This window comes from Ilyonectria robusta, assembly GCF_021365365.1.
Source record: "Ilyonectria robusta strain PMI_751 chromosome Unknown BGZ61scaffold_1, whole genome shotgun sequence".
NCBI classification, from domain to species: domain Eukaryota; kingdom Fungi; phylum Ascomycota; class Sordariomycetes; order Hypocreales; family Nectriaceae; genus Ilyonectria; species Ilyonectria robusta.
The window spans coordinates 796,568-823,170 of NW_025764435.1; the positions used below are offsets into that span (position 1 = coordinate 796,568).

The window sequence follows — 26,603 nt, forward strand, 5'->3', positions numbered from 1 at the left end:
GCCCAACATGTTGGGAGAGGTATCCGCCGAGGAGCTCTTCTTCATGCGCCTGGGCACGCTGCGCCTCCGCCAGACATGGCTGGATAAGGAGGTGAGCGCGTCACTTACCGCGTCGGTAATGCTGGCCATTGGCGCGGCTGGGTTCCTCCTCGGGTTCGTATCAAGCAGGCTGATCGACTCATGGGGGTATTCGGGGTTTGTGGTTATTCGGGGCTGACTCTCTGTGGACTTGTGCATGTTGGTTTCCTGTATTTCGTTTGTCACGATAAGTTACGACCTGGACATAATAAGCTGGCGAGTGAATGCTCTCGATCGCTTGGGGAGCTGAAATTGACATTGCTTTCTCAATTATTGTGCCTCTTGTTTGACGATTGACTGTGAAATGAGGGAATTGGGGGACACCCTGCTGACGTTGAATTGTGGGAATAGACATCAAGTGGTTGGTATTGGTAAATGCTCTAGAGATTTTGCCGCCGCCCCTGAGTCACTGCTGAATTGGCTGTCCCTGAGATTGTTGAGTATTAGCCGAACTGCTTCATTAGGTCGTATTATAAATGATCCTTGCTATATATTCGTCCAGATCCCCACCGTTAGAATTAACACTATGTTGAATCGTGGCCTTTGTTTACGGCTCTACGACTTTAGTCTTTGACTCCCAGCAATATCCTCCCTGGCGTCCTTGACCAAAAAGCTGCGTCATGTTAGCGCATTTCGGATTCTTTTTTTGGAATTCCAACTAGACTCACTTGTACCACACAATGGTGGGGCCAATTGTCATGAGATGCCATAGGCTGTGGGCATCTATGCAACCTAGCCAAGGGGGGAAATCAAGCAACTCCATGCTCATGGCTAAGATAATCCAAGCAACCACAAGACCAGGCCAAGCTGCCCACACACGCTTCGACTTCCTGTATCTATCGAAACTGAACCATGTCCAAAGGGAGTGCTGGATAGCTCCCACCACAACATTGGCAGTCATGTTATAGGTATAGTTCCACCTGACAAACTTGAGGTATGAGACGTGGCAAAAGTACAAGAAGATGCACAGTAGAGTCCAGGCCCGAAGGACAGACTGCCGGCGCGGAGTGCTTCTGTCTAGACGGAATACCCTGATGGGCGTGTAGTATAGGCCGTACAGCACGTTGGCGCCGGCGGCAAAGTAGTCGAACTCCTCGGTGATGCGAAAGTCGCGGGTGTGGAAGATGGAGCTGGCGATCCACGACACAAGGCCAACGTAGCCGAGCCAGATGTAGAACGGGCGCAGCGAATATGACGCAGGGATCTTGGTGCGAACCTTCTTCAAGCCCTCCCAATGCGCCCAGAGGTTACCCAAGGAGAAGAGGACGCTGAAGGGCTCCTGCATGCCCAGAAACCGATAGAAGGGCCATTTCCCGTAGAACTGCACAACTTCGGCCCCGTATTCGATGCGTCGACCAGTGATGATGTGCTGGCAGGCGTAGTTGCATTCGCTGGCGCAGTCCCAGAGGAGGAGGCGATGGTGGAAGGCTGCGCAGAGTAAGGTCAGCTTGTGATGCAATGGATGCCTCGGCGAGGGGTCGGCAACGTACGGATCGCGGTGTAATCTTTTCCAGAGCCGCAATTTTCTGTTTTACAGACCTGCGAAGGGGTACTGTTAGCGCTTCTCGTTCGTGCCAAGACGCCGGGGAATCCGCAGCTTCCTGACCTTGAGACAATCTTTGAATCCAGGAAGACGATCGCCAGCGGAGCCATGCGCCGTAGCGGCGAGGGCAAGGACGAGGACGGTCAGGGAGAGGACCCGTGACCATGGCCGTCCCCTTTGAGATGCCATTGTGCAAGCATCGACCTCGGGCAGGAAGGATCGCGAGGGCGAGGGCGAAGAGCGAAAAGGGAAGCGACGTCAGAGGCGATGATGTGGTGGGAGGATACGAGTTTGGATTCTGGGGTTCCTCGCTGGAGATGTGGCCGCCCGTGGCCGCCGCCAGTGCCAGTGGGAGTGGAAAGCTGCACGGCGCGGGACACAGGCCTGGCGCCCTGATTGGCCGGGCCGCCCGCCGTCTTGGAGCGGCATCTTCAGCGGGTTTGCTCCAGGGGCCTTAGGGGCCTTCGGGGCCCGGCAGTCCACCTAAGCCGCCGAGGTTGGCGGGAGTTTTGTGGGGAACAGCGCAGCCTGAGAGAGTCTTGACTAGGTATCTGCCTACTCCGTAAGTTATAGGTAGGCAATTAGCCCCTAACGAATGGCTGGAAGGTCGGTGTGTGTAAGTGCCAGGTTTGTTGTATATTGGGTGCCTGTTAAGCTCAATGCAGTCGTCACCGACAGGTCACGAAGCCATCATGGGGCGGGGGGCTTCGTGCAAAGTGCTATCTGCGTCTGCATAGTGGATTGCAGCTCCGTTTTGCACCAAGTAATTTATCCGCTGAAAGAAGTAACGCACCCTGCTGGATTCCACGCCGCTGACCTCGCTATCGGCTGGCTGCGTGAAAATCTACTCCGTAGCTGCGTCCTGGCTCCTGTCCCATTGGCATGTTTAGGCGCCAACGCATACCCCGAGAGTCCCACGGAGACTCGGTTTTTGTTTCGCCAGGCAGAGCGGTAGTGTAAGCACATTTCTCCCCGGATTCATATTTCTCTCAAATTTCTCTCAAATTCCGAGACCACCCCGCGCGACTCGGCACAATTATTTGCTGCCCATATCTGGTGGTGTGTGACGTTCTGGACGTCCCTGGCTGATCTCTCAGTCTCGGCCCGCCTGAGTCGCGTCACTGGGGGTCCCGTTGCTCTGGGCAACCGCATCGACCCTGATTGGCCGCGCCGCTAGCATCCAAAATACAGCTCCGTCCATCCAGCCATCTTTCTTGACGATGCCCCCCGACGCGCCGCATGAACTAAATTTCTGGTAATTTTGCTCCGGTTCAGACCATGGGATCGACCGACACGTAGTGCATCTTTTACTCTTTGACGAACCATCGCCAATTCCTCCTCGACTCGATTCGATCGTTATCTCGCTCCAACGCGCAGACTGTGCAAACAACAACAAACATGGCGACTGCTTCGCCCACCCCCATGGGAAACGGCCTTGTCCGGAGGACCTCCCAACGACAAGCCCTTCGACGACTTCCCTCGAGGCCGGCTGTGAACCACAACGACAGCTTCCAAAGCAATGCTGGAGCTGTGCCCAACGGCCATCACCAACCACAGGAGCGACAATTCCACGACGACAGCTCCGAGGATGAGATCCCAGTGCCCATGAAGCTCAGCGCTCTCACCAAGGCTCTCCTCAATGGCGGTGCCCCTGAACGAGCCGAGCGTCCGCCCTCGCCTCCCCGAACCCGACGACGCACAAGTGCATTGAACGCGTCAACCTCTTCGGCATCAGAAAGCCGAAGACATCGCAGATCCGGAAGCGTGCAAGTGCAGGATGGGAAATCCTCAAAACCAACCAGCCCTGCTGCGAGCCGGGAGCCCAGCCCTGTTAGGAGGAGGGTGGTCCGGCTCAGCAACACGCCCCAGAGCCTGAACCAAATGAAGCCTGTCAAGCGGCGATCAAACTCAATGTCTCGGTCGACTCAGCGACCACGACCTGAAAGCCGTCCCGGTAGTCGGGATAAGTCTTCAGATGAGAGGCCAGGCTCACAACTTGATGTCAACACCCCTTCCCAAGGCGGACGCGTCGTCCGGATTGCTGCCGGGTCCTCCGGCAACCGAAGCCGCCTTGGTTCGACTGGCCCGTCGTCAGGCCGGTCTAATGCGTCTAATATGGAACGATCCATGATTGACAAGTCCAGTATTGACATGGAAAACGACCAGCCCGAAGAGCTCGTAGAGCCTTCAACCGTCGCCCGCAACCCGCCTCCTTTCAGCCACGGTAGCGTTTCACGATACCCATCAACTGGCAACAGGACTCGGCCAGAAGACAACGCCAACCTGCAAAGCTCGATGCGACCCAAGCGGGTCGGAAAGGTGGCAGGAAGCTTCCTCAGCGGACCCGCCCGGCGAGGTCGACGGAGACAAAGTGAAGAGGAGGATGAAGATAATGCTGATGGCGAACCCTTGGCATCAAGCCAAGAGCCAGAAAGTCAACCTGGCGAGGATCCCGCCGCCTATTACGGTGATGGGATCCGGAACTTCAACTCTGGAAGCCCGGTCAGCGGAAATGCCGCTGCTAGAGCTGTTCACCGAAGACACGCTTCAAATCTTAACCTGCGCATGGGGTCAGCGAGGCCTTCTCCTCGTGAGAACTCTCCCCGTGAGTATTCCTCCCGAGAACCGACTCCAGAAATAGCCCTGTTGCCAGAGGCCGCACCGGCACCGGCACCAGCCTCGATGCTAGAACTAGAGCCGGAACAGAAGGAACCTGAGGAAATCCACTATAAACTTCCCATGTCACGTCCCGAGATGCCATCTCGACGCGACCAGGAGAACGAGGTCCCGGCTAGTTACAAGCGGACCAAGGCATCGGTCGATCAGATCCTTGAGAAGGTGCCCATGCGTCCCATGAGCGCAGAACTTGGTGCTGCGAGGCCGGTCTCGCCAGAGAGGAAACCCCTCGCCTCCATGGCCCGAAATACGCCCCGTCGACAGGAGCCTCCACCACCACCAAAGATGTCTGTCTTGGAAGCGGCAACAGCTACTGCAGGTGCTGCCGCGACCGGCCACGCCAAGCAGAGACGAAACATTCTGAGGGTGAACGGCAAGGCCTACACCCGATTGGACTGCCTTGGCCGGGGTGGCAGCGCAAAGGTCTACCGAGTCACTGCTGAGAACGGCGAGATGTTTGCCCTCAAGCGAGTTGCGCTGGAGAACGTGGACCAGGGCACTCTCCGGGGATACCAGGGAGAAATAGACCTTTTGCAGAAGCTCAGCAAGGTCGAGCGTGTCATCGGACTGAGGGATCATGAGTTGAACTCAGAGAAGAAGGTGCTTACTTTGGTGAGTTCCTCTCGTTACTAATTTCTAATGACTGTCTGCTAACTGTGTATAGCTTATGGAGATGGGTGAGCTGGATATGAACAAGCTACTGGGCGGACGGCACGCCTCAGAATTCGCAAAGTTCGACCCAGTGTTTGTGCGATTTTACTGGAAGGAGATGCTCGAATGTTTGCAGGCAGTGCACGAATACGACATTGTCCACTCCGACCTGAAGCCGGCCAACTTCGTCTTGGTCAAAGGTCAGCTGAAGCTCATCGACTTCGGCATTGCCAACGCCATCCAGACCGACGAGACTATCAATGTCCACCGCGAAGCCCAGGTCGGCACCCCCAACTTTATGTCGCCCGAGTCCTTGATGGACTTCAACAACCCCAGAGGCGGACGGATGCCTGGTCACCAGAAGCTTATGAAGCTCGGCAAGCCCAGTGATGTCTGGTCACTCGGCTGTATTCTCTACCAGATGGTCTATGGTATCACTCCATTTGGCCACATTTCCAACCAGTTGTCCAAGTGTCAGGCCATCATCAACTGGAACCACGACATCGAGTTCCCATCCCGTGGCATGGGTGGCTCATCCGTCCCGCCCTCACTTATCCGCACAATGAGGCGATGTCTCAACCGGGACATTCACATGCGCCCTACCTGTGAGGAGTTGCTTCACGAGACGGATCCCTTCCTCTACCCCGCGGAGCTCACCGATAAGGCCCTCCCTATGGACGAGGAGCTACTCGGCCGAATCATCCAGAGCGTCGTCTCAAGATGTCGCGAGCGGATGCCCACCGAGGCAGAGAGCGTGAGCGTTTGGCCGCAAGCGTACTGGACCAGCGTTAAGAAAGCTATGGCTGGTAGAAATTGAGGTGACGACACGATCTAGCATGAACCGGGCAAAGTTTGTCTTGGGATGAAAAGAAGTATGACGTTTTTTGTTTGATATTCATTGGGAAGGAAGCATTTATAGCTTGGTGTTGGGGAGCATTGTTCTTCGTCTTTCATTGCGACTAACGATTACCCCATTGTTGCTTTTTATATTCAGAACCTGGGACTTGCCCAGGGTTGTAATTGGAGCAGACCTGGATACATATGGAGTCTAGGCTATGATATCGCATTGTAGCGAGTGTTCGAATCAAACATCTTTCAGCGGCTTGAACTATTTATTCAGCGTCGTCAATCAGTATATGGGATCCATTGGCTTGCAAAAAGTGCTTTATTATTGTACAGCCAGCTGCAAGCTGGTAGGTGGTACAGGTCTAGTTTGACTGTTTTGTACACGTTCATCCACACCCCGTTCTTGAATTTCTCCCATCGGATCATGTTTTTGGTCCGTCCAGCCTTACTCGGACGATGCCTCAATGTCCTCCACGTTGTTGATGTTCAGTTCCGAAATCCTCAGGATGGTATATCGGTGCTTGCTCTTCGCCTGTCTCGATCTTCTTTGCCTCCGCTTCTTCTTGATCTTGATGCGTAGGGGCTCCGACTCCGTGCCCAGAATAGTAGCCCGGCACTCAAACACACGCTCGTCGATGTGAGGCGCACCCTTCATGGTGTAGTCTCGGCTACCGAGGATGCTCGCACGGTTTAGCCGCAGGACATCGCCGGGCTGCACGCCAGGGAGGCGGAACGGTAGGCGGACCTGGTCACCCTCACGGACGAGGTAGGGGAAGCCGTGGATGTGGACGGTGATGTAGTGACCCGGTTGCGCGGCGAGGAAGGGCAGGAGGTTCTTGACGGAGTCGGAGATGGGCTGCGGCGGCGGCACGGGGTGGCTCTTCTTGAAGGCTAGCGGCCGGGGCTGTGTGTCCGAGGGATTGGCACCATTCTTGATGTGACGCTCCGGGATGGGCTCGACTATGGGCGTGGTGGTGTTGAATGCGCGGGCACGAATTGGCAGCAGGAAACTCGGGGGGAGGCGCGCAATTGGGGCTCGAAGCTCCAGCACGGAGCGAAGAAGTGCCCTGCTCATTTTGGACCGCAGTGCCGTTCGGGCGTGGGCACTATTTGCTGGTCGGGGAAGATATCGCACCGGCCGTGAGGTCAATGTCGTGTGTCGAAAAAGTTGACGAGTTCTGGATGCATTGGCCCGGATAAGCGTGGCGCCGGCTCCGACGAAATCCTGCGCCGACCACCTACCGCCTGCGCCGCCTCCCGATAAACCGCCGCTTTTTTTTATCGGTAGGGAAATTTCAGCATCACATCCCCGCCAGTACAGTCCAAGTCCCTTACCTGGGCAACACCGCAATTATGGTATGCACGGCGGTTTCTCGCTGGGAAAACGAAATGCTAATGCCCCGCAGCCTCAGAACGAGTATATGGAAAGGTGGCGCAAGCTGCACGGCCGCCGTCTCGATCACGAAGAGCGACAACGCAAGCGTACTGCCCGTGAGGGCCACAAGGCTTCGCAGGATGCCCAGAACCTCCGTGGTCTCCGCGCCAAGCTCTACCAGAAGAAGCGCCACAATGAGAAGATCCAGATGAAGAAGGCCATCAAGGCGCACGAGGAGCGCAACGTCAAGACGGCCGACGAGAAGGAGCCCACCACGCCCATGCCCTCTTACCTGCTGGATCGTACCAACCCTTCGACCGCCAAGGCCCTCAGCAGTGCCATCAAGAACAAGCGAGCCGAGAAGGCGGCCAAGTTCGCCGTGCCGCTGCCCAAGGTCCGAGGTATCAGCGAGGAGGAGATGTTTAAGGTGGTCAAGACCGGCAAGAAGACTCACCAGAAGTCGTGGAAGCGCATGGTTACCAAGCCCACGTTCGTTGGACCCGACTTCACTCGACGCAACCCCAAGCACGAGCGATTCATCCGACCCATGGGTCTGCGTTACAAGAAGGCCAATGTCACCCACCCCGAGCTCGGCGTCACTGTGCAGCTGCCCATCATCAGTGTCAAGAAGAACCCACAGAACCCCCTCTACACGCAGCTGGGTGTTTTGACCAAGGGTACCGTCATCGAGGTCAACGTCAGCGAGTTGGGTCTGGTGACGGCTGGTGGAAAGGTTGTCTGGGGGCGATACGCCCAGGTTACCAACAACCCGGAGAACGAGGGCTGCATCAACAGCGTCCTGCTGGTGTAATCGAGGGTTGCTTGGCGAGAACCCCATGGATCATTTGATATTCAGAATGCATGTAAAGGCGTCAGGGCGTTTTGCGGTAGTTGAAAAAGAGGCTGCGACATGGGCTTTCACTAAGGGTGGAATGTCGACTGAAGATTCCCGGTAGCGATGAAGAAGACACACTCGAGGCCATGGGGCCTGCTTTTGCTTCCCGGCGAGACAAGACCACGCTGGGAATTCGAGAGGATGAGACAAAAGACTATATCACGGTCATACATAGAATACTTAGGTAGTATGTACTAAAATTTGAAATGCTTGACTGGCTGCATTTCTAGAATATTTACTACAACTCTTGTTGCTTGTGAATTCGTCCTGTCTGAACAACCAAGACTTCCGGTCAACGCCATTGGCCAGTAAATAATGAGATCCCACTTGCCGAACACACGCGTGGCTGGCGATACAAGTCATGTCGAGTCGTGTCGAGTCGTGTCGAGTCTTGGAAGAGACTTCAGCGGCGGCTCCGGATCCACCACGCCGCAACCAGCTGGGTTTCTCGATCTGGTGCTGGTGCTACTTTGATGCAAATGGGCCAATCACCGCCCAGCTACAGCCGGCAAAAACAGGCAGCCCCTCTAAAAAAGGCAGCCTGTAGGGGATCATGCTAGTGGCCATGAGGGGTCCCTCGCTTTAAGCTGGCGCACTGGGCGCTGAAAATTTGGCGGTGACGGCGATTTTTTCATTTCTGCCAAATCGCATCCTGTATTTGGTCTGCCCCTCCAGTCTCGCAGTTTCCGACCTTCACATCCCCAAAACAACGACCCTTTTTTTTCCTCTTCGTTTCTTTCTCTGGTTTATAACCAGATCCGAATCATAGCCAGAATGAGCGGTGACAAGATGGAAGTCGAGATTGCCGAGGAGAAGATGAAGGGCATGGAGCACAGTGAGCAGCACTACTTCAAGAGGTCAGTTTTGTTCGCGTTCCCCCCACTGCGGTCGCCCTGCCGCGGCGTAGCATGAAGCTGACTGGATTCGCGTGTAGCTACGACCACCATGGTACGATTGAGTGATACCCTCGATATCGTCGGCTGTAGAGGCGACTTGGATAAAACGGCTTGGCTAACGTGCTCGCATTGCAAAAGGCATCCACGAGGAGATGTTGGTATGGAACCCCTCCCCCGCAGCGCAATGCAAATGCAGAACCCCGCTGACAGCTCGACCGCACTGCAGAAAGACGAGGTGCGCACACGATCGTACATGAACGCCATTATCCAGAATAAGCACATCTTTAAGGATAAGGTTGTTCTGGATGTTGGCTGTGGTACTGCCATCCTCTCCATGTACGTCTTCAAATCTGCACTCTGCAGTCCGCCCCGGATTCCCGTGCCCCGCTTCATCTTCACGCCGCTGGTCCCATCGTGGCGGCGCAAGCAAACATTCCTCTCCCGCTCCATGACGAGACTCTGCAGAACCAACCCATGTCCTAACCCGCTGCAGGTTCGCCGCCAAGGCTGGCGCCAAGCATGTCATCGGTGTCGACATGTCCACCATCATCTTCAAGGCCCGTGAGATCGTCGAGACCAACGGCCTGTCCGATAAGATCACCCTGCTCCAGGGCAAGATGGAGGAGGTTGAGCTCCCCTTCCCCAAGGTTGACATCATCATCTCTGAGTGGATGGGATACTTCCTCCTCTACGAGTCCATGCTCGACACCGTTCTCTACGCCCGAGACACCTACCTCCAGAAGGATGGCCTCATCTTCCCCGACAAGGCCACCATCTTCTTCGCCGGTATTGAGGATGGCGAGTACAAGGAAGAGAAGATTGGCTGTGAGTTCTTGGCCAATAACCTGCTCCACCGCTATTACACGCACTGACAACCCCCCTACCAGTCTGGAACGATGTCTACGGCTTCGACTATACTCCCCTGAAGGCCACGGCTCTGTCCGAGCCCCTCGTTGATACCGTCGACATCAAGGCCGTCGTAACCGACCCCACCCCTGTCCTCACCCTCGATCTCTACACTTGCACCGTTGCCGACCTGGCCTTCTCCACCAAATTTAACTTGACCGTCAAGCGTGACGACTTCATCCACGCCCTTGTCTCGTGGTTCGACATCGACTTCACCGCCTGCCACAAGCCCATCCGCTTCTCCACCGGCCCCCACACCAAGTACACTCACTGGAAGCAGACCGTCTTCTACTTTGAGGACGTCCTTACCGTCCAGGACGGCGAGCAGGTCGAGCTCAGCCTCGACGTCCGCCCCAATTCTAAGAACAGGCGCGACCTCGACATCCGGATCGCCTATGAGCTCGAGACCCAGGACGTCACCCGGGCCTCCAAGGGCGACAGCGAGTACCGGATGTGTTAAGTGCCCTGCAGCACTTCTAATGACGGAACGACGGTAACCCATGACGACGCCGCAAGGAGAGGCGTCCGAGGAGATTTTATCTAAATCGGGACATCAGTACAAGGCGGCTGGCGTCTTTGCAACTTAAACGTGGGTCAACTTTTTGGTAGATAAAACGCGAAGGATGGTGGCTGGTTGACGACCCGTTATGAGTGATACCACAAAACAGCACTCCGGCTACCTAGTCAATAGATCATTTTCTTGAGCTGTATAGAGCGTCTTTGAGACTTCTCATCAACATGTGCATCATTTGCTTGGCGTCTGCGTAGAAGTTGCTGGTGCACCGTAAAACTTCAAGTTCAAGTGAAGGAGGCGAGTATAAATTAATGATTCATCAAAAGTAATAGAGATTTTCATTCATCATAAATCCAGGTTGAGCAAATTGCTCGTTCTAACCTAGCTAGATAGCGAGGTGCTATACCCCTCCAGAGCTTTTGGTACCCGAAGTATTCATATCCCCCACGTGCGGTCTCATCCGTCCTCACAGGCTCACACTTCACAGACACACCTTGTTTTTCGTCGTCTAGATTCATTTCCATGTCAATTCTACCACTCGACAAGCGAAAGCTCTTAGGAGCCGTAGTGCTTGACGATCTGGGAAACCTTGTTGGCCAGTTCGTCGGCCTCGGAGCGGGTAGCGGCCTCGGCGTAGACGCGGCAGGCGTTCTCAGTACCACTGGCACGAGCGAAGGAGCGTGCGTTGGTGTACTTCTTGACACACTCGTCAATCTCACCCTGGGCACCGGCAGGGTGGCTGAGGCGGCGCTCGGCGTCGGTGGTTTGGAAGAGGTCCTTGTCACCAACCTCGACACGGACGAGGCGGTTGGGGAGGTCGTTGTAGGTAGTGGCCCAGTCCTTGAGGGTCCATCCCTTGTGGGCGAGGATAACCTCAACCATCAGCATATCAGAGAGGGCATCACCGACGGTCTGGTTGATAAGGTCGCTGATGGCAGCAAGGGTGTCAAGGGCGTCCTTCTGAGCGGGGGACTGGGGGGCGGTCTCGCGGAAAGCGCGGATGGCCTCCTGGGAGAAGACAACAGTGCCGTGGCCGTTAGCCTCGAAGTAGACGCCAACATCGAACTGGCAAGCGGCGTGGTGCAAGTGTTTGACACCAGTCGGAGTGAAGACAACGGGGAGCTGGAGGTGCTTCTCGATGTAGTTGGTGCTGGCGCCGTTGGCATAGGCGGTCTGGACAACGCCGATGCGGAGGTCGTCAACCAGGCCAGCAGAGCGGACGAGATCACCGATGAAGGCGGCGTTGAGAGAGGAGATGCGGTCACCGTCGAGCATGAAGAAACCAGTATCGGGGTCGATCCAGTAGTAGATCAGGCGGTCGGCATCGCCATCGAAAGAGCAGCATCGGACGCCGGGGAGGGGCTTGGGGTTGGGAGGGGCTCGCTGCTTGGTCTTGACGTAGTCGGCTCCAGACTGGGGGATGGTCAGCATTAGTTGACGTGGGGAGGTGTTTGGTCATCTTACGTCGAGGTTGAGGACCTCAGGTCGGAGCACATCGTCGTTGACGACCTTGATATCGAGGCCAGTGACGTCCTTGTTGACCACCTTCAGGAACTCAGAAAGCTTGGGGCCGCCGACACCGTTGGCGCAGTCGACGATGAGCTGGCCCTGGATCTTCTTGCCACGAAGGGCGCGGACAAAAGCCTCTGCGTGCTTCTCGTAGTAGCCAGCCTCGCTGACCTCGCCATATGCCTTGGGGGTGCCCTCGGTGTTGACGCAGCGAGTCAGGTAGTGCAGCTGGGGGGTGGTGAGGATCTTGTAGTCGGTGTAGTCGGTGCCGGTGGCTACAAGGGCGTCGGCGAGGGAAGCGACGAGGGAGTGGCCGGAGGGACGGGTGTCGCGGCCGTAGACGACACGGCCCGAGGCGCTCAGGTCGATCTTGAGGTGGGCGGCGAGAGCCTTGTAGGTGTCGAGAAGCTCCTGGTCGGAGGGGCAGTTGACGAGCTTGGTGGCATAGGCCTCCCACTCCTGCTCCAGCATCTCGCCCATGGGGTCGACGATCTTGACGCCATTGTCGATAGCCGGGTTATGGCTGGCAGTGACCATGACGCCGATGGCCTGTCCATTGAGCTTGCGGCTGCGCAGACCCGAGAGCAGACCGACACGAAAGGCGACGCCGTCGAGCAGGTCAGCCTTCATGCGGAACCCCGCAGTGCCATACTTGTAGACATGGTTGGCCACGACGGGGTGCTTGGCCGAGGCGGCGAGGATTTGGCTGTCCATTGTGCAGGTTTACCAAAAATTGGATGTACTTGGAGGAGAGGGAGAAGTGTGGAGAAGGGAAGAGGGAGGAGTCGTGGAGGAGTGACGATGATGTCGAGAGCCTTATGAAACATCGAGACAGCGAGTCGAGGCGGGGAGGTGGGATGTCCGCCAATACCTCCAGCTACGTAAAGAGGGGCAGCTCCTCCCTTACCTCCCTTGCCTACGTAGTAGGTACCTGGCTCTATTACTGCTACAGGGCCCTTGCCACTCGCCAGCCACGGTCACACCTCAGCGGGCACCTCAGCCCACCGCCCAGTACAGCCCAGTGTATATCAAGCGCTGAAGGGAGAGAATTGTTGCTGTGGTGGTGCTGCTGTAGTGCCAACCCTGCCAGGTTGTGCGAGGTGGCCCTTCTCACCGTTCGTCACTACCATGTACCAACACCCACTGCACCAAAGCTACATACGAGGTCCTGCCCCAAACACGCCCCGCTTGGTCCTGGTCACTGGCAGTTCGAACTGGGCTGGCATATTGGATGCCGCGCTGAAGCAAGGGGGGATCCATCCATGCTTGCAGGTGGGAGCTGCAGCCCGACTGATTGGGCCAAGGAGCTACAGCGCCTCGTCCGCTGGCATTGGAGGGCCAGGCCTCACGTCAGCAGCCGCCGCCGCCGCCAGCTCAGCCGCCAGGCCAGTGTGGATTAAGGCTCCAGTGAGGTTAGATTTGGACGCTTCAGGGTTGTTGGTGTGAGGTGTGGTCTTGTTTTACTTATTTTTATCTATTACTTTCTCGTTTCGTCGTCGGCTTGGAGGGGCAGTGAACGAAGTACCTACGTACCTCCCTACCTAGACCACCTACACACGTGATTTCGTGTCAGTCATCGACCCGCTACGCAAGCACCGTCGCGTCTCCTGGAAATGTTCACAAGAAACTTCACCGTCATCGCAGAACCGCCAAACGTGTTGCTGTCTCACGTGTGGCAGGTTCCTTGGAGTGCTCTCTAGCGCAATTTTGGAATGGCTTCTCGCCGTTTGCAACCCATTGCCGTCGGTGTACCATGGACGACTCCGAATCTGCCAATCCCCAGCTACTCGCCTGGGTCAAGGAATGGCTGGACGTAGCCCGCGACAGAAACTCCAAAGGGATCACTACCTACAAACATGCCTACGACTCTCTCAAGGCGTGCCCTATTACCTTTGAGCATCCTGCTCAGCTTCAACAACTCAAGGGGTTCGGCCCAAAACTCTGCGAACGTCTCGAGGATCAGTTAAAAAAGCACTGCCAAGAGAATGGCCTCCCAATGCCCCAACATCCCCGGACGCGTAAGGCCTCACGAAATGGCCAAAATAACGACGACGACGACGATGAAGGAGGGTCTTCAAGGCCAGCAAAGAAGGCTCGGAAACCTAAAGCCTATGTTCCTGCCTTTCGATCCGGTGCCTTCGCCCTGGTTGTCGCGCTGTCTAATCAGGATGAGGATGTCTCTGTGGGCATGACAAAGACTGACCTTATCGAAGTCGCGCAGCCCCATTGTGATTCATCTTTCACAGCCCCTAATGATCCGACAAAATTCTACACGGCTTGGAACTCAATGAAGACGTTGGTACAAAAGGAGCTCGTCTACGAGAGGGGCCGGCCGCTAAAGAGGTATGCTCTGACTGATGAGGGGTGGGACGTTGCGAAACGAATTAAAGAAACGAGGCAATGGCAAGCCGAGAATGGCAACGGGAACGAGATACAGCCCACAGGACGAACTTCCACCACCAATATTAGTACAATCTCCGAGTCTAGGACAAGGTCGCCATCGGTTGAATCGCCAGAACCTCGACCAGAAGCTGGGCCAGCCCCGTCGAGTTATCAGGACCTTGTATCGGATGGTCCGATGGTTGACGATGATAGTGGCCTGCCTGCATTTACTCCAATTCGACTTCCCCCGGGATCTTTTTCTGTCCACCTGCTCCTCGATGTTCGGGAGGTCCGGGCGAAGACTGATCGTGACTATATGCAAGAAGAACTTGCGAAGCAAGGAGCGAAACCCATAATGAGGAGTATGGAGCTGGGCGATGCCCAGTGGGTCGCCAAATGTCATGACTCGACCCTGCTCTCAAGACACGGTGCCGAAGGGGATGAGATTGTCTTGGACTGGATCGTGGAACGAAAACGTTTGGACGATCTGATCAGCAGTATCAAAGATGGTCGATTTCATGAACAAAAATTCCGCCTGAAAAGGTCAGGGACAAAAAAGGTTGTATACATTATCGAAGAGATCACCATGGATCCACAATCCATCCAGAGGTACGAGGAGGCCGTGCAATCCGCCATTGCATCCACCCAGGTCGTCAATGGCTACTTTGTCAAAAGGACGACGAAGATGGATGAGACGATTAGGTATCTGGCGCGAATGACGGCAATGCTGAAGCGGACATATGAGAGCAAGTCTCTAAACGTTATCCCCACGAGGGTTCTCACGGCTCAGAACTACTTGCCCCTGTTGACCCATCTGAGGGAAAAGGACCCGTCAGCCGGGTTTTATGTCACCTACCCAGCATTCTCATCACTGGCGTCAAAATCGGGAACGATGACGCTCAGAGATGTATTCCTCAAGATGCTCATGACAACCAAGGGTGTCACTGGAGAGCGGGCTATTGAGATCCAAAAACGATGGAAGACGCCCTACGACCTTGTCAAAGCTTTCGAGACGTGCGGATCAGGAGAACAGGGAACCAAACGCAAGCGAGACATGGTTTTTGCGAAGACCACACAGCTGGTCGGTCGCAAGAAATTTAGCAAAGCTTTGAGCCAGAAGATTGCAGAGGTATGGGGAAATGCTTGAGACATCGAGCTGATTGATGAGAAATGATTATTCGAGACTGAAACGAACAATTACATCTTTGAACGTATTTCAAGGCTTCGCTCCAAGACCCTGTGCCACGATCCTCTGGACCATCTTCTCCAAAAGCGGGATCGAAGCAGTGCCAGACTCGGCGCCTAGGATACCCGCCAGAGACTTCTCGGCGTACTTGGCCATCATGTCAACCTCAACATTGACCGTCTCGCCCTTCTTCTTCTGTGCCACAACGACCCTCTCCTGGGTGTAGGAAATAAGCATAACTTCCCACCAACCCTCAACATCATCCACCTTGGTGACGGTCAAACTAGTGCCGTCGATGGCGATGAAGCCCTTGTACACGATGTAGCGCAACATGTCGCGTCTCTTGGGCTGGAAGCGGAAGGTCAGAGCATTGCCGTCCTGCTCGATGGAGAGAATTTCGGCGGTGGTATCGACGTGGCCCTGGACGAAGTGGCCGCCCATGCGAGTGTCGGCACGGACAGCACGCTCAAGGTTGACCCTGCTGCCCTCAACAAGGTCGCCGAGGTTAGTAATGCGCAGCGTCTCCGGAGCGACACCGATTGTAAAAGCCTCGGAGGTGAACTCAGTGACGGTGAGACAGACGCCATTGATGGCGATGGAGTCGCCGTCGTGGCAGTCTGAGAGCAGAGAGGACCCGGTGGGGGGAGTGACGATCATGGAGGTTCCACCAGTGGAGTCATTGGTGTTGAGGTTGGAGATGACTGGGAACTTTGTGAGATGACATGCCCCTCCGTTTATCCTTGGGAGAGTGAAGACTGACCTCCGACATCTTCGACGATTCCGGTGAACATGGTGACGAACGGGGGTATAAGAGGTCTCTGAGATTGTCAGTGTTGGTTCTCACGGGACCGGCTGGCAGCGTTACTCACACAGAGAGGGGATGATGACGACGAGAGGATGTTACGGATAGACGCTGCACCAATTCCAAGCAATCGAATAATGAGCCAGAATCCACGGTTGCAGCAGGTTCAAGGACAATACCGCGTATGCTTCAAGGTGGAAGATTTATCTGCTGGTGCGATGACAAATGATGTGTCAAGGCCGGGCGCTCTCGGAGGTTGAAGTGCACCGAACCCCTACGAAGCCCGTGGTGATGGCCCCGCGCCGTGCCCCGCAGTTGGCCTGTTATCGATAACGGCCCACCCAAATTTTTCTGCTTCCCAGTCAACACCATCGCGAAAAGCGGGTTGGACAAGGCGGTCTCTTTGCGACAAGCCCAGCTTTGAGAGAATCTTTCTTCACCCTGCGCACTCTCTCAGACCTATCGAGCATATACTCGGATCCCCTTCTATATCCGGGCTCCCAAACCCATCTCTCAAGCTCTGGCTCCTCCCATACCACCGTCTTAATCATCCGCTCGCCTCCGACCCCGCCAATAAGTCAGACTTCGCAATGGCGCCGTCGCGGCCTGAAAACAAAAAAGCCAAGGCCGACGTGGCCAAGCTCCTCGTCGACGCCCAGACCCAACTCGAGGTCGGAAACCTGGATGAGGCTTCGACAATCGCACAGCAGGCCCTCGATGCCACGGGTGCAGGCGGCGATTTCGAGCTCAGCGCCCTCAACCTCTTGGGCACCGTCCACGTCGAGTCCGGTGACATCGAGGATGCCCGGGCTTACTTCCAGCGCGCCGTGACGCTCGATTCAGACGGCTCTGTGGATGAGAAGATCGGCGGCGGGCCCGAAAAGTTTCTCCTACTCGCCCAGCTCAGCGAGGAGGGCGGCCAGGACAGCGTCAACTGGTTCGAGCGCGGTGCCGCCGCCTTGCGGAAACAGATCCAGGCCCTATCCGAGCTCCCCTCCAAGACCCCCGAACAGCAGGCTATCTTGGGCGAGAAGCAGCAGAAGCTCGGTGGCGTGCTCTGCGCCGTCTCCGAGGTCTACATGACGGACCTGTCGTGGGAGGCCGACGCCGAACAGCGCTGCGAAACCCTCGTCACCGAGGCCATGCTCATCGCACCGCAGTCCCCCGAGACGTGGCAGGCGGTCGCCAACGTGCGCATCTCCCAGGAGCGCACCGACGAGGCCCGGGCCGCCCTCAAGCACAGCCTCGAGCTCTGGCAGGACCTCCCACCTCAGCACCCGGCCATCCCCGAATTCGCGACCCGTATCGGCCTCTCCCGCCTTCTCATGGAGTCCGAGCTGGAGGACGAGGCACTGCAGGTCCTGGAGCGCCTCATCACCGACGACGACACCAGCGTCGAGGCGTGGTACCTGGGCGGATGGTGCCTCTACATCATTGGCGAGAAGGCCCGCTCCACTGCGGGAGACGACTGGAAGACGACTTGGAAGTCCTCGCGACAGTGGCTCACCCAGTGCCGGAAGCTCTACGATTTCCAGGACTACGAGGATGAGCGGCTGGGCGGGCACGCGCAGGAGCTACTCCGCAACATCAACACGGAGCTCGGTGCGCCCGTCGATGGCGAGGACGACGACTGGGAGGATGCCAGCGGCGACGAGGGTGACGAGGATGAGGAGATGCAAGGCTAGAATACGTTTCTATAAAGACGGAGATGTTTGGTTGACACGAAAAAATGGCATTAGACGGCGTTTGGGCAGATAAATGGGTATGTCTGGAAGTAGGGATTACTCCCAAATATATAGTGGAAATTTCGTGGGACCAAACCCCGAGATCTATATACCCAAGAATTTCGCGGGCAACATCAGGACCATAGCGTCCCTTTTCTAGAGGTGTTCTCTCCTCTCATCTCTCGTCTCTCGTCCGAATAGTCCATCATCTCGTAGCGGGCTATCTGCCCGGCATAATGAATCCCATCAAAGCCCCAACTCCAAGTAATGCATTCCCATACGGGGCTATTTTACGCCGCCTCGACCTTGAGCTTCTCAATGGCCTCGATCGGCACGTCGTCGTCCTCTTCCTCGACCTTGCCAACCATTCCGCCCTCCCAGAGCTGTCTACCCGACAACCTAGTGGGTTCCTTGACCTTCGCCTTCTTCATCTCGGCCAGGCGCTCGTCCTCCTCGCGCTGCCGCACCTCCTCCATCTCCTTGAGGAAGCTCTCGCGCCACTTGAGGAAACTCTCCGGGGTGACGGCGGTGCCGTGGAACTTCTTGTTCTCCTCCACCTCGGCGGCGGCGCGGGCCTCCTCCTGGGCTCTGGTGATGACGTCTTTGCGATCCTGGACCAGCTGTTCGGCCGACTCCTTAAGCATCGAGACAATGGTGAAGATCATTGCCATGCCGAGGTTCTCTTCGATGGTCTCGTCGAGAGTAGACAGGAGCTGCTCGCGGTCGTCGGCGACATTGAAGAACTCATGGGGGACCGCATTGGGAGGGGCGAGGACGTCGAGGTGGGGGGCCTTCTCGGGGTATTCGGGCGGGTAGCGCACTTGCAGGAGCATCGTCGGGGGCTCTTCTTCTTCCTCGCCTGGGATGTCCAACGCGATTGATACTCGATACTCGACCTCAGATATATCTACCCGGTTTGAAGGTTAGCCAAGAGGGATTCTGCGTCGCTTCGATGGCGAGGCAGGTCGCACCTGTGATCTCGTCGGGGAAGATCGACTCGAGCACCTCGCGCTCTTCGATCTGATCTTCGCGCCCCATTCTGAATTAGCTTCCTCTCTGGGTATCGGCAAATACAAATATAATCCCGTCGTTGGTGGTCTGGCTTTGAGCCTCTCTTGAAATGGAGACCTGACGTGAGTGCAAGTGGGGAGGTCCCCCATAGCGGGGTGTCTCTACAACAGGCTTAGCGTACCTCTGACCGCCCGGCATTTTGGACAGAAATTTTGGAACGACTTCAGTTTGTCGCGGCAGAACGATTAGACCGCCCGAGCTCTGGACGCCCTGTTTTGGACAAGTGCTGCTGCTGCTTTAAGGCCTTGGGGGCTCATTTCTTGGGGGCTGGTTTTATGCCGCCATGGACTCATTAGCCTATATGAAAGTCGGGTTATGAAGCCAATTGTATTTTATCCCGCTTATGCAAGTGTGGTAACAGACGGAAATATGGACTTTTGTGAAAGCACAACTGTGGAACGGGAGCACATCGTCGACCGTCGACCGTCGGCCGTCGGAACCGAGCCATTTCGCTCCGCAACGTCCGCCCGTATTCCGAAGATTTCTCGCGGCTCAGTAATTGAGGATTCCAATGGGCTCATTTCCAGTCAAACCTTTGGCCCTCAGCCTCACCGCCCGCCTTGCCAGGTAGCCCCGATACTGCTCTTTGGGGGTCGTCTTGGCGGCGTCTTCCCACACCTCGTAGCGGACGGCCTCCCAGACTCGGAGCTGGTCGATGAAGTTGTCTCGCGGCTTCACTTTGCGCCGCTGCCGCACTTCTGGGTACACAGAGTCGAGGCCCTCGCGGCGCTTCCGCATAAGGTAGGCTATCGCGACCGTTGCCGAGCGAGACACGCCCAACTGGCAGTGGATCAACACGTTGGCCTCGCGGGGTGTCTCCACGCCAAGCTGGAGAGAGCTCTCGTCCCATTCTTCCGAAGGAGTCGAGGCTACTGAATGAGGAGTCGAGGCTACTGATTGAGGAATCGAGTTGCTACTTAGTTGTATTTCGATGAAATCGCAAATCTCTTCTAGAAGGGCGAGGATGTCCATCGTTGAGCTGTCTAGGCACGGGACGTAGAGGTGGCAGTCCTCGGGGATAATTGCCCTATACTCGGGATGGCTCCATTTGTTGTAGCCGCCATCAAGCAGCGACACGACGGCGGTGATGTTATTTTCGCGAAGGACCTGTCGCTTCAGGGAGCTCTTCACGTTCCCCACAAAGAGATGGGGCGCGATCTGTGAAATCGAGGCATCCATCCAAGACGTGATGTTGCACCGGTTGGATCAAGTGCTCGACTGGTGCTGAACAACGAACGATTTTCGGACGGCGGGGATCGTGAAGCATCCATACAACACTCCGGGATCGGCAAGGATACAAGTGTTTCAACATCGCATGATGGCCACTCACGTGAGAAGACTTGTCCCGGTGGCGTTCTGCACGTCTCTGGGATGATCGATGTCACTGTCCTCTCTCCTGCAGCAGCGCCGGAGCATTGCTAGCAAGGTAGGTTGAGCCGGTAATAAGCAACTGCATCCTACACCGGGAAGTATATCAGCGCTATTATACACCACGGCCTAGAGACATTTGACACCTCTTATATGTCCGGCTCGTTTTCTTTCTCAATCCCAGTAAAACATTAAAACAGAGACAGTCCAAAATACCTTGATTAGAGTCAGGAAGCACTCCCGCTTATGCAAGAACCCATCGTGCAGTGGGACACGGCCCAGTCAGCTACTACTATTTGTGCCGTGTCTCGAAATATTGACCAAAACAAATGCATCAACATTTTGACTAGTCAACGTGTCGACCATCATGGTTGGAGTGTGATACTGGAGCGAAAGCACCCAGTCGTTTTCGATCGTCAAAGGTGAGAGTGGGCGTTCAGTGGGCAGGCCATGTCAAGATCCTCTTATTGCTGTCTCTCCGACTAAATCGCTATTGAGCCACGGGTCACTCATCAGTTCTCTCGCTCTCGGCCTCTCTTCAGGCTGCCAGCGTAGCATTCTCCGCATAAAGCGAAAGAACATGTCCTTTTCGTGTTCTGAAATACATGCTGGGGCTTCGTCTTCCCATTTCCGTGTACGGGGTACTAGGTCGCCGTAAATAAATTTGCCTATAAAAAATGAGTTGGAGCTCATCAAAGGGAAACGTTGGACTCACCGTCGTCAGAAAAAAAGGGCCCGCCATAGTAGTCGACGACATTGTCGCAATGCTGTCCCTCGGCATTGACTACTTCCGGCATCCACCTCCAATACCGCATCTCCCTTTCCTGCTTTAGGAGCGCGCTCGGAACTGGGCCGAGGATTCCAATCATCTCGCTTAGATGACGTGCGGCGCTATATGGTTGGCTTTCTCCCCCGGGGTCGAGAAAAAGGGTTCGTCCTGTCAGGAGATCCCATACCTGCGTAACAACCATTAGCACAACGCCAAGAATCACAGGGAACTAGAACTCGGTCTGTACCAATATCGCGAAATTCCAAATGTCAGCGCTATAAGACCAACCTGTACCCAGGAGGACCTCTGGGGCGTGGTAACGGTCTGGCTGTATGGGATTGATGAAAGGCCCAGGTTGGCTACCGTCCTGGGCGAGACCAAAGTCTGCCAATTTCGGCGTCATCTTTAAAAGAGCGGATTTATCCTTAACGTCTCCAAAATTATTTTGACACTGGTAGACTGCTCGGCCGCCAAACATCTTTCGTGGTGTTGGTCGGCCCGCCTGCGCTTGCACAAACGTTTCAAGTACCGAGTGGTCCTCAAATGTCATTAATATGTTATCGGTCTTGAGGTCTAGTTGGCATTGTTAGATCATATTCTCATCAATATCATATATGCATACCTGTGTGGATTATTTTGCACTCCGAGTGGAGGTAATCTAGACCGCCCAGTATAGTCCGTAGGTGCCGCTTCAGAATAGGGAGACAGTTCTGTGTGACACTCCCGTTGTCGCTGAGTCGTCGCTGAAACATCCACAACGGTTCTCTCATGGGATCGAAGACCATGCAAAGATGCGATCCCCTTCGTGTGGGAATGATGAAATGATTAACTGCAGTTAGCAGAGCCGGGTGGGCTTTCTGATATGGGTTGTATGGCTTGGAGGTGGCGATGTGATGAGACATGCTCAGCTCATGCCAAGAGTCATCTCCTTCATAGTTATTTGCGTTGATCTTTATTGCCACATACTTCTTTGGTCGGGTCACTCCCTGGCTGCTCTCCGGTTAGTTTCCGAAACTACTAGTTCTCTCGCCGGAACTTCACTCACTCATTCGAAGCCAAATCCAGCGCCAGCCAGACTGTAGACGAGGATCCATAACCAATCTTTACTTTTAGCTTGTATCTTCCATACAGGATTTCGCCTGGGTTTGGATGATAGTAGGTCTGCCACCTGTACCCAGAGACTTTCTCCTCGTCAATGGGGACATCCAGGGGGAGAGAGTCGATTCTTGAAGTCCGGAACGGGTAGAGGCTCGCAAGTTTAGTGAGGATGAAGGACCTGGAGAATATTTGCATAGGGGGCCGAATTATCCGGCGGCCAAAAAGGCCATCTTGGTTATAGACACGGCCAAGGCTCCGCGTCGAGGAACGACTTGGTCGACATGTCGCACATCGCAGCATGTCTAGTCGGCGAGGACGCGACTACGTGGACGGCGTCTAAAGCGGGAGCAGAAGCAACAAACCAGAACATGTGCGAATTTTATTTCAGCTGATGAATTTGGTACAATAAGAAATGAAATGACCTTGACCAGGACATTGTTGTCCGGTTTCTTTAGAGTCCGTCCTGGGGCCCTGTCTATTTACTTGCCGGTATGATTGCCGACGACATTGGGGGAGCTTTATGACTTCGGGTGAAGACGCGGAACGGATTTGCACAATTTCGGATGCGACTTATGCATGTATCAGTGGGGGTGCACAAGCAGCGGCGAATTGTGGGGTCGTGCATGCCACCTCGCTGCAAAAAGCGGCGACAGATTGAGCCTATCGCCTATCGCAAAAAAAAAGTTCGAGAGGCTGTCCCATCAAACATTTGGAGTGGGAATTTCCATCTCCAACCAACAAACCTCCCCGCCATCCAATTCCACCCCCGTTGCCGCGAAAATGGCCACGAAAAGTGCCTCAGTTGGCAGCAAGCGAAAGTCTGCCCCCTATGCCAAGGGCAAGTCCGGCTCCAAGAAGGCGCGCCTGGACGAGACCAAGGCTCGGCGGGCACCCAAGGAGGATCCTGAGGACGACTCCAACGATGTCTCGGACTCTGAGGACGGCGGCGCAAAGCTAGACGACGGGGCTTCCGGGAAGGAGTTCAAGAAGTCCGTCTCCGGAGTCAATGCAAAGACATTTGAGCGGTGTATGTTCTTCGCCGCCAGTAAAATCACTGTTGCAGCTGCTAACGTCCCCCAGCCGAAACTTCTCGCGAATCCCACGCCAAGCAGAAGCAGCTCGCCCAAGATCGCAAGGCCGCGAAGCCCCTGGCCGACGAGGTTCAACGGACGAAGAAGTTGTGGGAGCGACTGCGAAGAAAGTCGCATGTGCCCAAGGAGGAAAGGCAGACCCTGGTTGACGAGCTCTTCACCATCATCACTGGCCGCATCAAGGATTTCGTTCTCAAGCACGACGCTGTCCGAGCAGTTCAGACTGCCATCAAGTACTCAACGCCCGAGCAGAGGAAACAGATTGCGCGAGAGCTGGCCGGCACATACGTCCAACTTGCTGAGAGCCGATATGCCAAGTTCCTGATTGGCAAGCTGTTGGTCCAAAATGACGACGAGATCCGCGACATCATCATTCCCGAGTTTTACGGCAAGGTCCGAAAGATGATCAATCACCCCGAGGCCTCGTGGATTCTCGACGATATCTACCGAGGAGCTGCGAACAAGGAGCAGAAGGCCATCCTCCTGCGAGAGTGGTACGGCCCCGAGTTCTCTCTGCGAGAGCTTAACAAGGAGGCGAACCCTACCTCGGACTTGAAGACCATTCTTGATGCTGAGCCGAGCAAGCAGGGGCCCATCATGAGGAGTCTGGCGGACATGATCAACTCCCTGGTTCAGAAGAAGATGACTGGTTTCACCATGCTTCACGACGCTATGCTACAGTACTTTTCCAACATCAAGCCCGACACGGAGGATTTCACCGAGTTCGTCGAGATGGTCAAGGGAGATGAGGGCGGCGATTTGCTCAAGAACATGGCATTCACTCGCTCTGGTGCCCGCCTGGTCTGTTTGCTGTTGGCCTATGGTTCGTCCAAGGACCGAAAGCAGATCCTCAAGACATTCAAGGATACATACCTCCTCATGTCCGGCGATGTGTTTGCTCACGTTGTTATCCTGACGGCTTACGATGTGATTGATGATACCAAGTTGACCGCCAAGACTATCTTCCCTGAGCTGCTCGGTGAGGGTGAAGAGAACGCCCAAAACATTGTGTCGGCGGCCAACAACCCGTTTGCTAGGACGACTATTCTCTACCTGTTCGAGGGATTGGCCAAGTCACTCTTCCCCTCCAGCCATTCGTTCGATGTCGAGATCCTAGAGGAGGTGCGCGAGATCCGCAAGGCGACTAGTAAGAAGGACGATGATGCCCGACGCAGCGAGTTGATCGCTGCGCTGTCGCCGCAGCTCATTGCCGCCATTGAGGCCATGTCTTCCGACCTCACGACGACGGCGTTCGGTTGTCAATTTGTTGCCGACGTGCTTCTCTCTGGCGTTGGCGACAAGTTGAAGGCGCTTGAGGCGATTGCCCAGTCGGCGAGTGGCGACCCTAGCCAGGAGCCAGCGGAGGATGACTTGGCACCACCCCATGTCCACATCTCGCGCACGCCCTTTGGCGGCCGCATGCTCAAGTCATTGATCCAGGGCGGAAAGTTCGACAAGGCGACGGGCAAGGTTATCCCTATTGACCCACCCCTAGAGTTTGCCAACGCCCTGTATCCCGTCATTCAGGAGTTCATTATGGATTGGGCTACCGGGCCAAGCTCCTTTGTTGTCGTTGGTCTGCTTGAGGCTGGCGACTTTAGTGAGGCTGCTGCGCTGAAGAAGCTGCTCAAGAAGAACAAGAAGGCGCTGGAGAAGGCCGCGACTGAGGAGACGGCGGAGCAGAAGGCCTCGCGGGAAGCTCATGAGGCGGCTCCCAAGGGCGGCAAGAAGGGCAAGAAGAAGATTGAGAAGCCAGTTGGCAACATGGGAAGCAAGCTTCTTCTGGAGAAGCTGTGAGCGAGGAAATATTGAGTGACTGGAAGCGGATAGAACGGACGGGACATGAGAAGATGTGTGCCATTTTGATGCTCCCGTAATGTATTAGGCGTTTGGGTTCTGGTGTCTAAAAGGAACAAATGATGATGTTACCTTCGCTTTCGGTTGCCCGCTTTCGTGAAGTCGCGCCATGTGGATATGTGTGTTACTGACGCGGTATGGACAGTACAGATCCCTGACGTGATTTAGCTGCAGGAGAACAAGATACCAAGATGTATCGTGATTCGCCCGCTAACTATTTGTTTGTCGGAAGGTAAGAGTACCCAAGCCTTTAGCACACTCAAGGCCGTGAAGGTATCTTGATCATCCATGGATAACAAACCGCAACGAGATATCAACTAGGATGCCGCGGTGTCAATATGATCGTAGCTCTCTTCCCAGATTCAGATGACATATTGCCATGACGCCTTAGTTCATCCATCTCGATTGCACAACAAAGGGCAGCGGGTGTTAGGCACAGCCATGTGTAGCGTGGGGCGTTTCTAGTTTGCCAAGGCCATCTGCAAGTTCCCGCGGTTTCAGGCGATATCCCAGATCGATATAATGTCATGCGTCGGTCCTCTCAGAGAGGGTGTTGTCTGAGGAGACGACATGGGCTCTTTGCGCAGGCCACGCCGCAGTGCGTGTTTCTAAGGTCAACTCTTCGGGTTCAGGGGCGTCGGATGGGAGAGAGCTTAGAGATGGCTTGCGTGAAAGCGGAGGGAAATGATAAGAAGGTGTTCTCTTTTGTGTACCGTAGTAGCCCGGTGGTGCAAGGCAATCAGGATGGGAAGAGTGAGTTTCAGCGTGTGGCTTCGATGCAAGGGGCAAGCTGGAGTGAAGGCCACTCGGGCTGCAGCTCTCGGAGTCCAATAGTAGGGATGGATAGAAACCTATACAAGAAGCTGACGGCCTGATTAGGTGGGAGCGTCATTGCAGAAACCTGACTGGTGTGGGCAGCTGGCAACCGAACGTTTCTGGCAAATGCAATGGCCTTGTGACGCACTGCACAACTGCAGGCCACACCTGCTTGTGATCGTGTACAGTGAGTGCCATGTAGCTCACTTGCTCTTTCCTTTCTTCTCACTTCTTCTTCACCTCTTCACTCCCTCGTCTAGTCACCTTCTCAGTTGCCCCTAAAGCCTCTGGGGCGCCACGCCTGCGGTCCCTCTTTCCTCACTGACTTCCCACCTTCCCTCCTTCCTTGTCTTACCTTGCGGGAACGTTACTCAGTGCATCCACATCACCTTCGTTGCCTCCCGCCCCACGGCGGTGCGAATGAGTTACTCAACTTCCTCCGCACTCGCAGGGGATTTCGTTGGCAATACCTTGTGGTTACAGTACGAGAAAGGAACAGTTCGGAGTGTTTCCTTCCTGGGTTTCTCGTGAGCACCCAGGTTGAATTCAT

At 55.3% G+C, this 26,603-nt stretch overlaps 13 protein-coding genes across 13 annotated transcripts; 6 read left to right on the forward strand and 7 right to left on the reverse strand.

Annotated features, from left to right (window-relative positions):
- Window positions 1-633: 633 nt before the first annotated feature.
- On the reverse strand, window positions 634-1,810 carry BGZ61DRAFT_470422 (Per1-like-domain-containing protein; the record flags this gene model as incomplete). The annotated part of the gene is made up of 4 exons (XM_046248078.1): window positions 634-691; window positions 747-1,506; window positions 1,569-1,617; window positions 1,685-1,810. The coding sequence occupies 4 exons, from the start codon at window positions 1,808-1,810 to the stop codon at window positions 634-636; spliced, it is 993 nt and encodes a 330-aa protein (XP_046111708.1).
- Window positions 1,811-3,019: 1,209 nt separating this feature from the next.
- BGZ61DRAFT_488528 (kinase-like domain-containing protein) lies at window positions 3,020-5,765 on the forward strand (the record flags this gene model as incomplete). Its single annotated transcript, XM_046250120.1, has 2 exons — window positions 3,020-4,909; window positions 4,962-5,765. The coding sequence occupies 2 exons, from the start codon at window positions 3,020-3,022 to the stop codon at window positions 5,763-5,765; spliced, it is 2,694 nt and encodes an 897-aa protein (XP_046111709.1).
- Window positions 5,766-6,084: 319 nt separating this feature from the next.
- On the reverse strand, window positions 6,085-6,936 carry BGZ61DRAFT_437286 (putative aconitate hydratase). The gene has a single exon (XM_046244096.1). The coding sequence runs from the start codon at window positions 6,867-6,869 to the stop codon at window positions 6,240-6,242; it is 630 nt and encodes a 209-aa protein (XP_046111710.1). The 5' UTR covers window positions 6,870-6,936; the 3' UTR covers window positions 6,085-6,239.
- Window positions 6,937-7,076: 140 nt separating this feature from the next.
- BGZ61DRAFT_437287 (ribosomal protein S8e/ribosomal biogenesis NSA2) lies at window positions 7,077-8,296 on the forward strand. The gene is made up of 2 exons (XM_046244097.1): window positions 7,077-7,150; window positions 7,201-8,296. The coding sequence occupies exons 1-2, from the start codon at window positions 7,148-7,150 to the stop codon at window positions 7,978-7,980; spliced, it is 783 nt and encodes a 260-aa protein (XP_046111711.1). The 5' UTR covers window positions 7,077-7,147; the 3' UTR covers window positions 7,981-8,296.
- Window positions 8,297-8,644: 348 nt separating this feature from the next.
- On the forward strand, window positions 8,645-10,679 carry BGZ61DRAFT_437289 (S-adenosyl-L-methionine-dependent methyltransferase). The gene is made up of 6 exons (XM_046244098.1): window positions 8,645-8,921; window positions 8,999-9,012; window positions 9,099-9,118; window positions 9,187-9,296; window positions 9,454-9,785; window positions 9,848-10,679. The coding sequence occupies exons 1-6, from the start codon at window positions 8,839-8,841 to the stop codon at window positions 10,324-10,326; spliced, it is 1,038 nt and encodes a 345-aa protein (XP_046111712.1). The 5' UTR covers window positions 8,645-8,838; the 3' UTR covers window positions 10,327-10,679.
- Window positions 10,680-10,697: 18 nt separating this feature from the next.
- On the reverse strand, window positions 10,698-12,789 carry BGZ61DRAFT_582192 (uncharacterized protein). The gene is made up of 2 exons (XM_046256279.1): window positions 11,845-12,789; window positions 10,698-11,793 (listed from the first exon to the last, which is right to left on the reverse strand). Exons 1-2 carry the CDS (start codon window positions 12,601-12,603, stop codon window positions 10,936-10,938), a joined length of 1,617 nt encoding a protein of 538 aa, XP_046111713.1. The 5' UTR covers window positions 12,604-12,789; the 3' UTR covers window positions 10,698-10,935.
- A 557-nt stretch (window positions 12,790-13,346) lies between these two features.
- On the forward strand, window positions 13,347-15,467 carry BGZ61DRAFT_437296 (uncharacterized protein). The gene has a single exon (XM_046244099.1). The coding sequence runs from the start codon at window positions 13,643-13,645 to the stop codon at window positions 15,416-15,418; it is 1,776 nt and encodes a 591-aa protein (XP_046111714.1). The 5' UTR covers window positions 13,347-13,642; the 3' UTR covers window positions 15,419-15,467.
- Window positions 15,468-16,509, reverse strand: BGZ61DRAFT_437298 (uncharacterized protein). Its single transcript, XM_046244100.1, has 3 exons — window positions 16,327-16,509; window positions 16,218-16,273; window positions 15,468-16,158 (listed from the first exon to the last, which is right to left on the reverse strand). The coding sequence occupies exons 2-3, from the start codon at window positions 16,246-16,248 to the stop codon at window positions 15,488-15,490; spliced, it is 702 nt and encodes a 233-aa protein (XP_046111715.1). The 5' UTR covers window positions 16,249-16,273; window positions 16,327-16,509; the 3' UTR covers window positions 15,468-15,487.
- Window positions 16,510-16,849: 340 nt separating this feature from the next.
- BGZ61DRAFT_470429 (TPR domain-containing protein) lies at window positions 16,850-17,944 on the forward strand (the record flags this gene model as incomplete). The annotated part of the gene is made up of 1 exon (XM_046248079.1): window positions 16,850-17,944. The coding sequence occupies one exon, from the start codon at window positions 16,850-16,852 to the stop codon at window positions 17,942-17,944; it is 1,095 nt and encodes a 364-aa protein (XP_046111716.1).
- A 329-nt stretch (window positions 17,945-18,273) lies between these two features.
- BGZ61DRAFT_525141 (RWD domain-containing protein) lies at window positions 18,274-19,021 on the reverse strand (the record flags this gene model as incomplete). The annotated part of the gene is made up of 2 exons (XM_046252710.1): window positions 18,274-18,890; window positions 18,955-19,021. 2 exons carry the CDS (start codon window positions 19,019-19,021, stop codon window positions 18,274-18,276), a joined length of 684 nt encoding a protein of 227 aa, XP_046111717.1.
- Window positions 19,022-19,238: 217 nt separating this feature from the next.
- BGZ61DRAFT_437303 (protein-tyrosine phosphatase-like protein) lies at window positions 19,239-20,404 on the reverse strand. Its single transcript, XM_046244101.1, has one exon. It carries the CDS (start codon window positions 20,231-20,233, stop codon window positions 19,547-19,549), a length of 687 nt encoding a protein of 228 aa, XP_046111718.1. The 5' UTR covers window positions 20,234-20,404; the 3' UTR covers window positions 19,239-19,546.
- A 460-nt stretch (window positions 20,405-20,864) lies between these two features.
- BGZ61DRAFT_437306 (kinase-like domain-containing protein) lies at window positions 20,865-22,733 on the reverse strand (the record flags this gene model as incomplete). Its single annotated transcript, XM_046244102.1, has 5 exons — window positions 22,237-22,733; window positions 21,814-22,181; window positions 21,439-21,764; window positions 21,138-21,378; window positions 20,865-21,090 (listed from the first exon to the last, which is right to left on the reverse strand). Coding segments are annotated over exons 1-4 (1,283 nt in total), but the record flags the coding sequence as incomplete, so codon positions are not given.
- Window positions 22,734-22,977: 244 nt separating this feature from the next.
- On the forward strand, window positions 22,978-25,314 carry BGZ61DRAFT_501547 (armadillo-type protein). Its single transcript, XM_046251708.1, has 2 exons — window positions 22,978-23,316; window positions 23,370-25,314. The coding sequence occupies exons 1-2, from the start codon at window positions 23,070-23,072 to the stop codon at window positions 25,175-25,177; spliced, it is 2,055 nt and encodes a 684-aa protein (XP_046111720.1). The 5' UTR covers window positions 22,978-23,069; the 3' UTR covers window positions 25,178-25,314.
- Window positions 25,315-26,603: the final 1,289 nt, after the last annotated feature.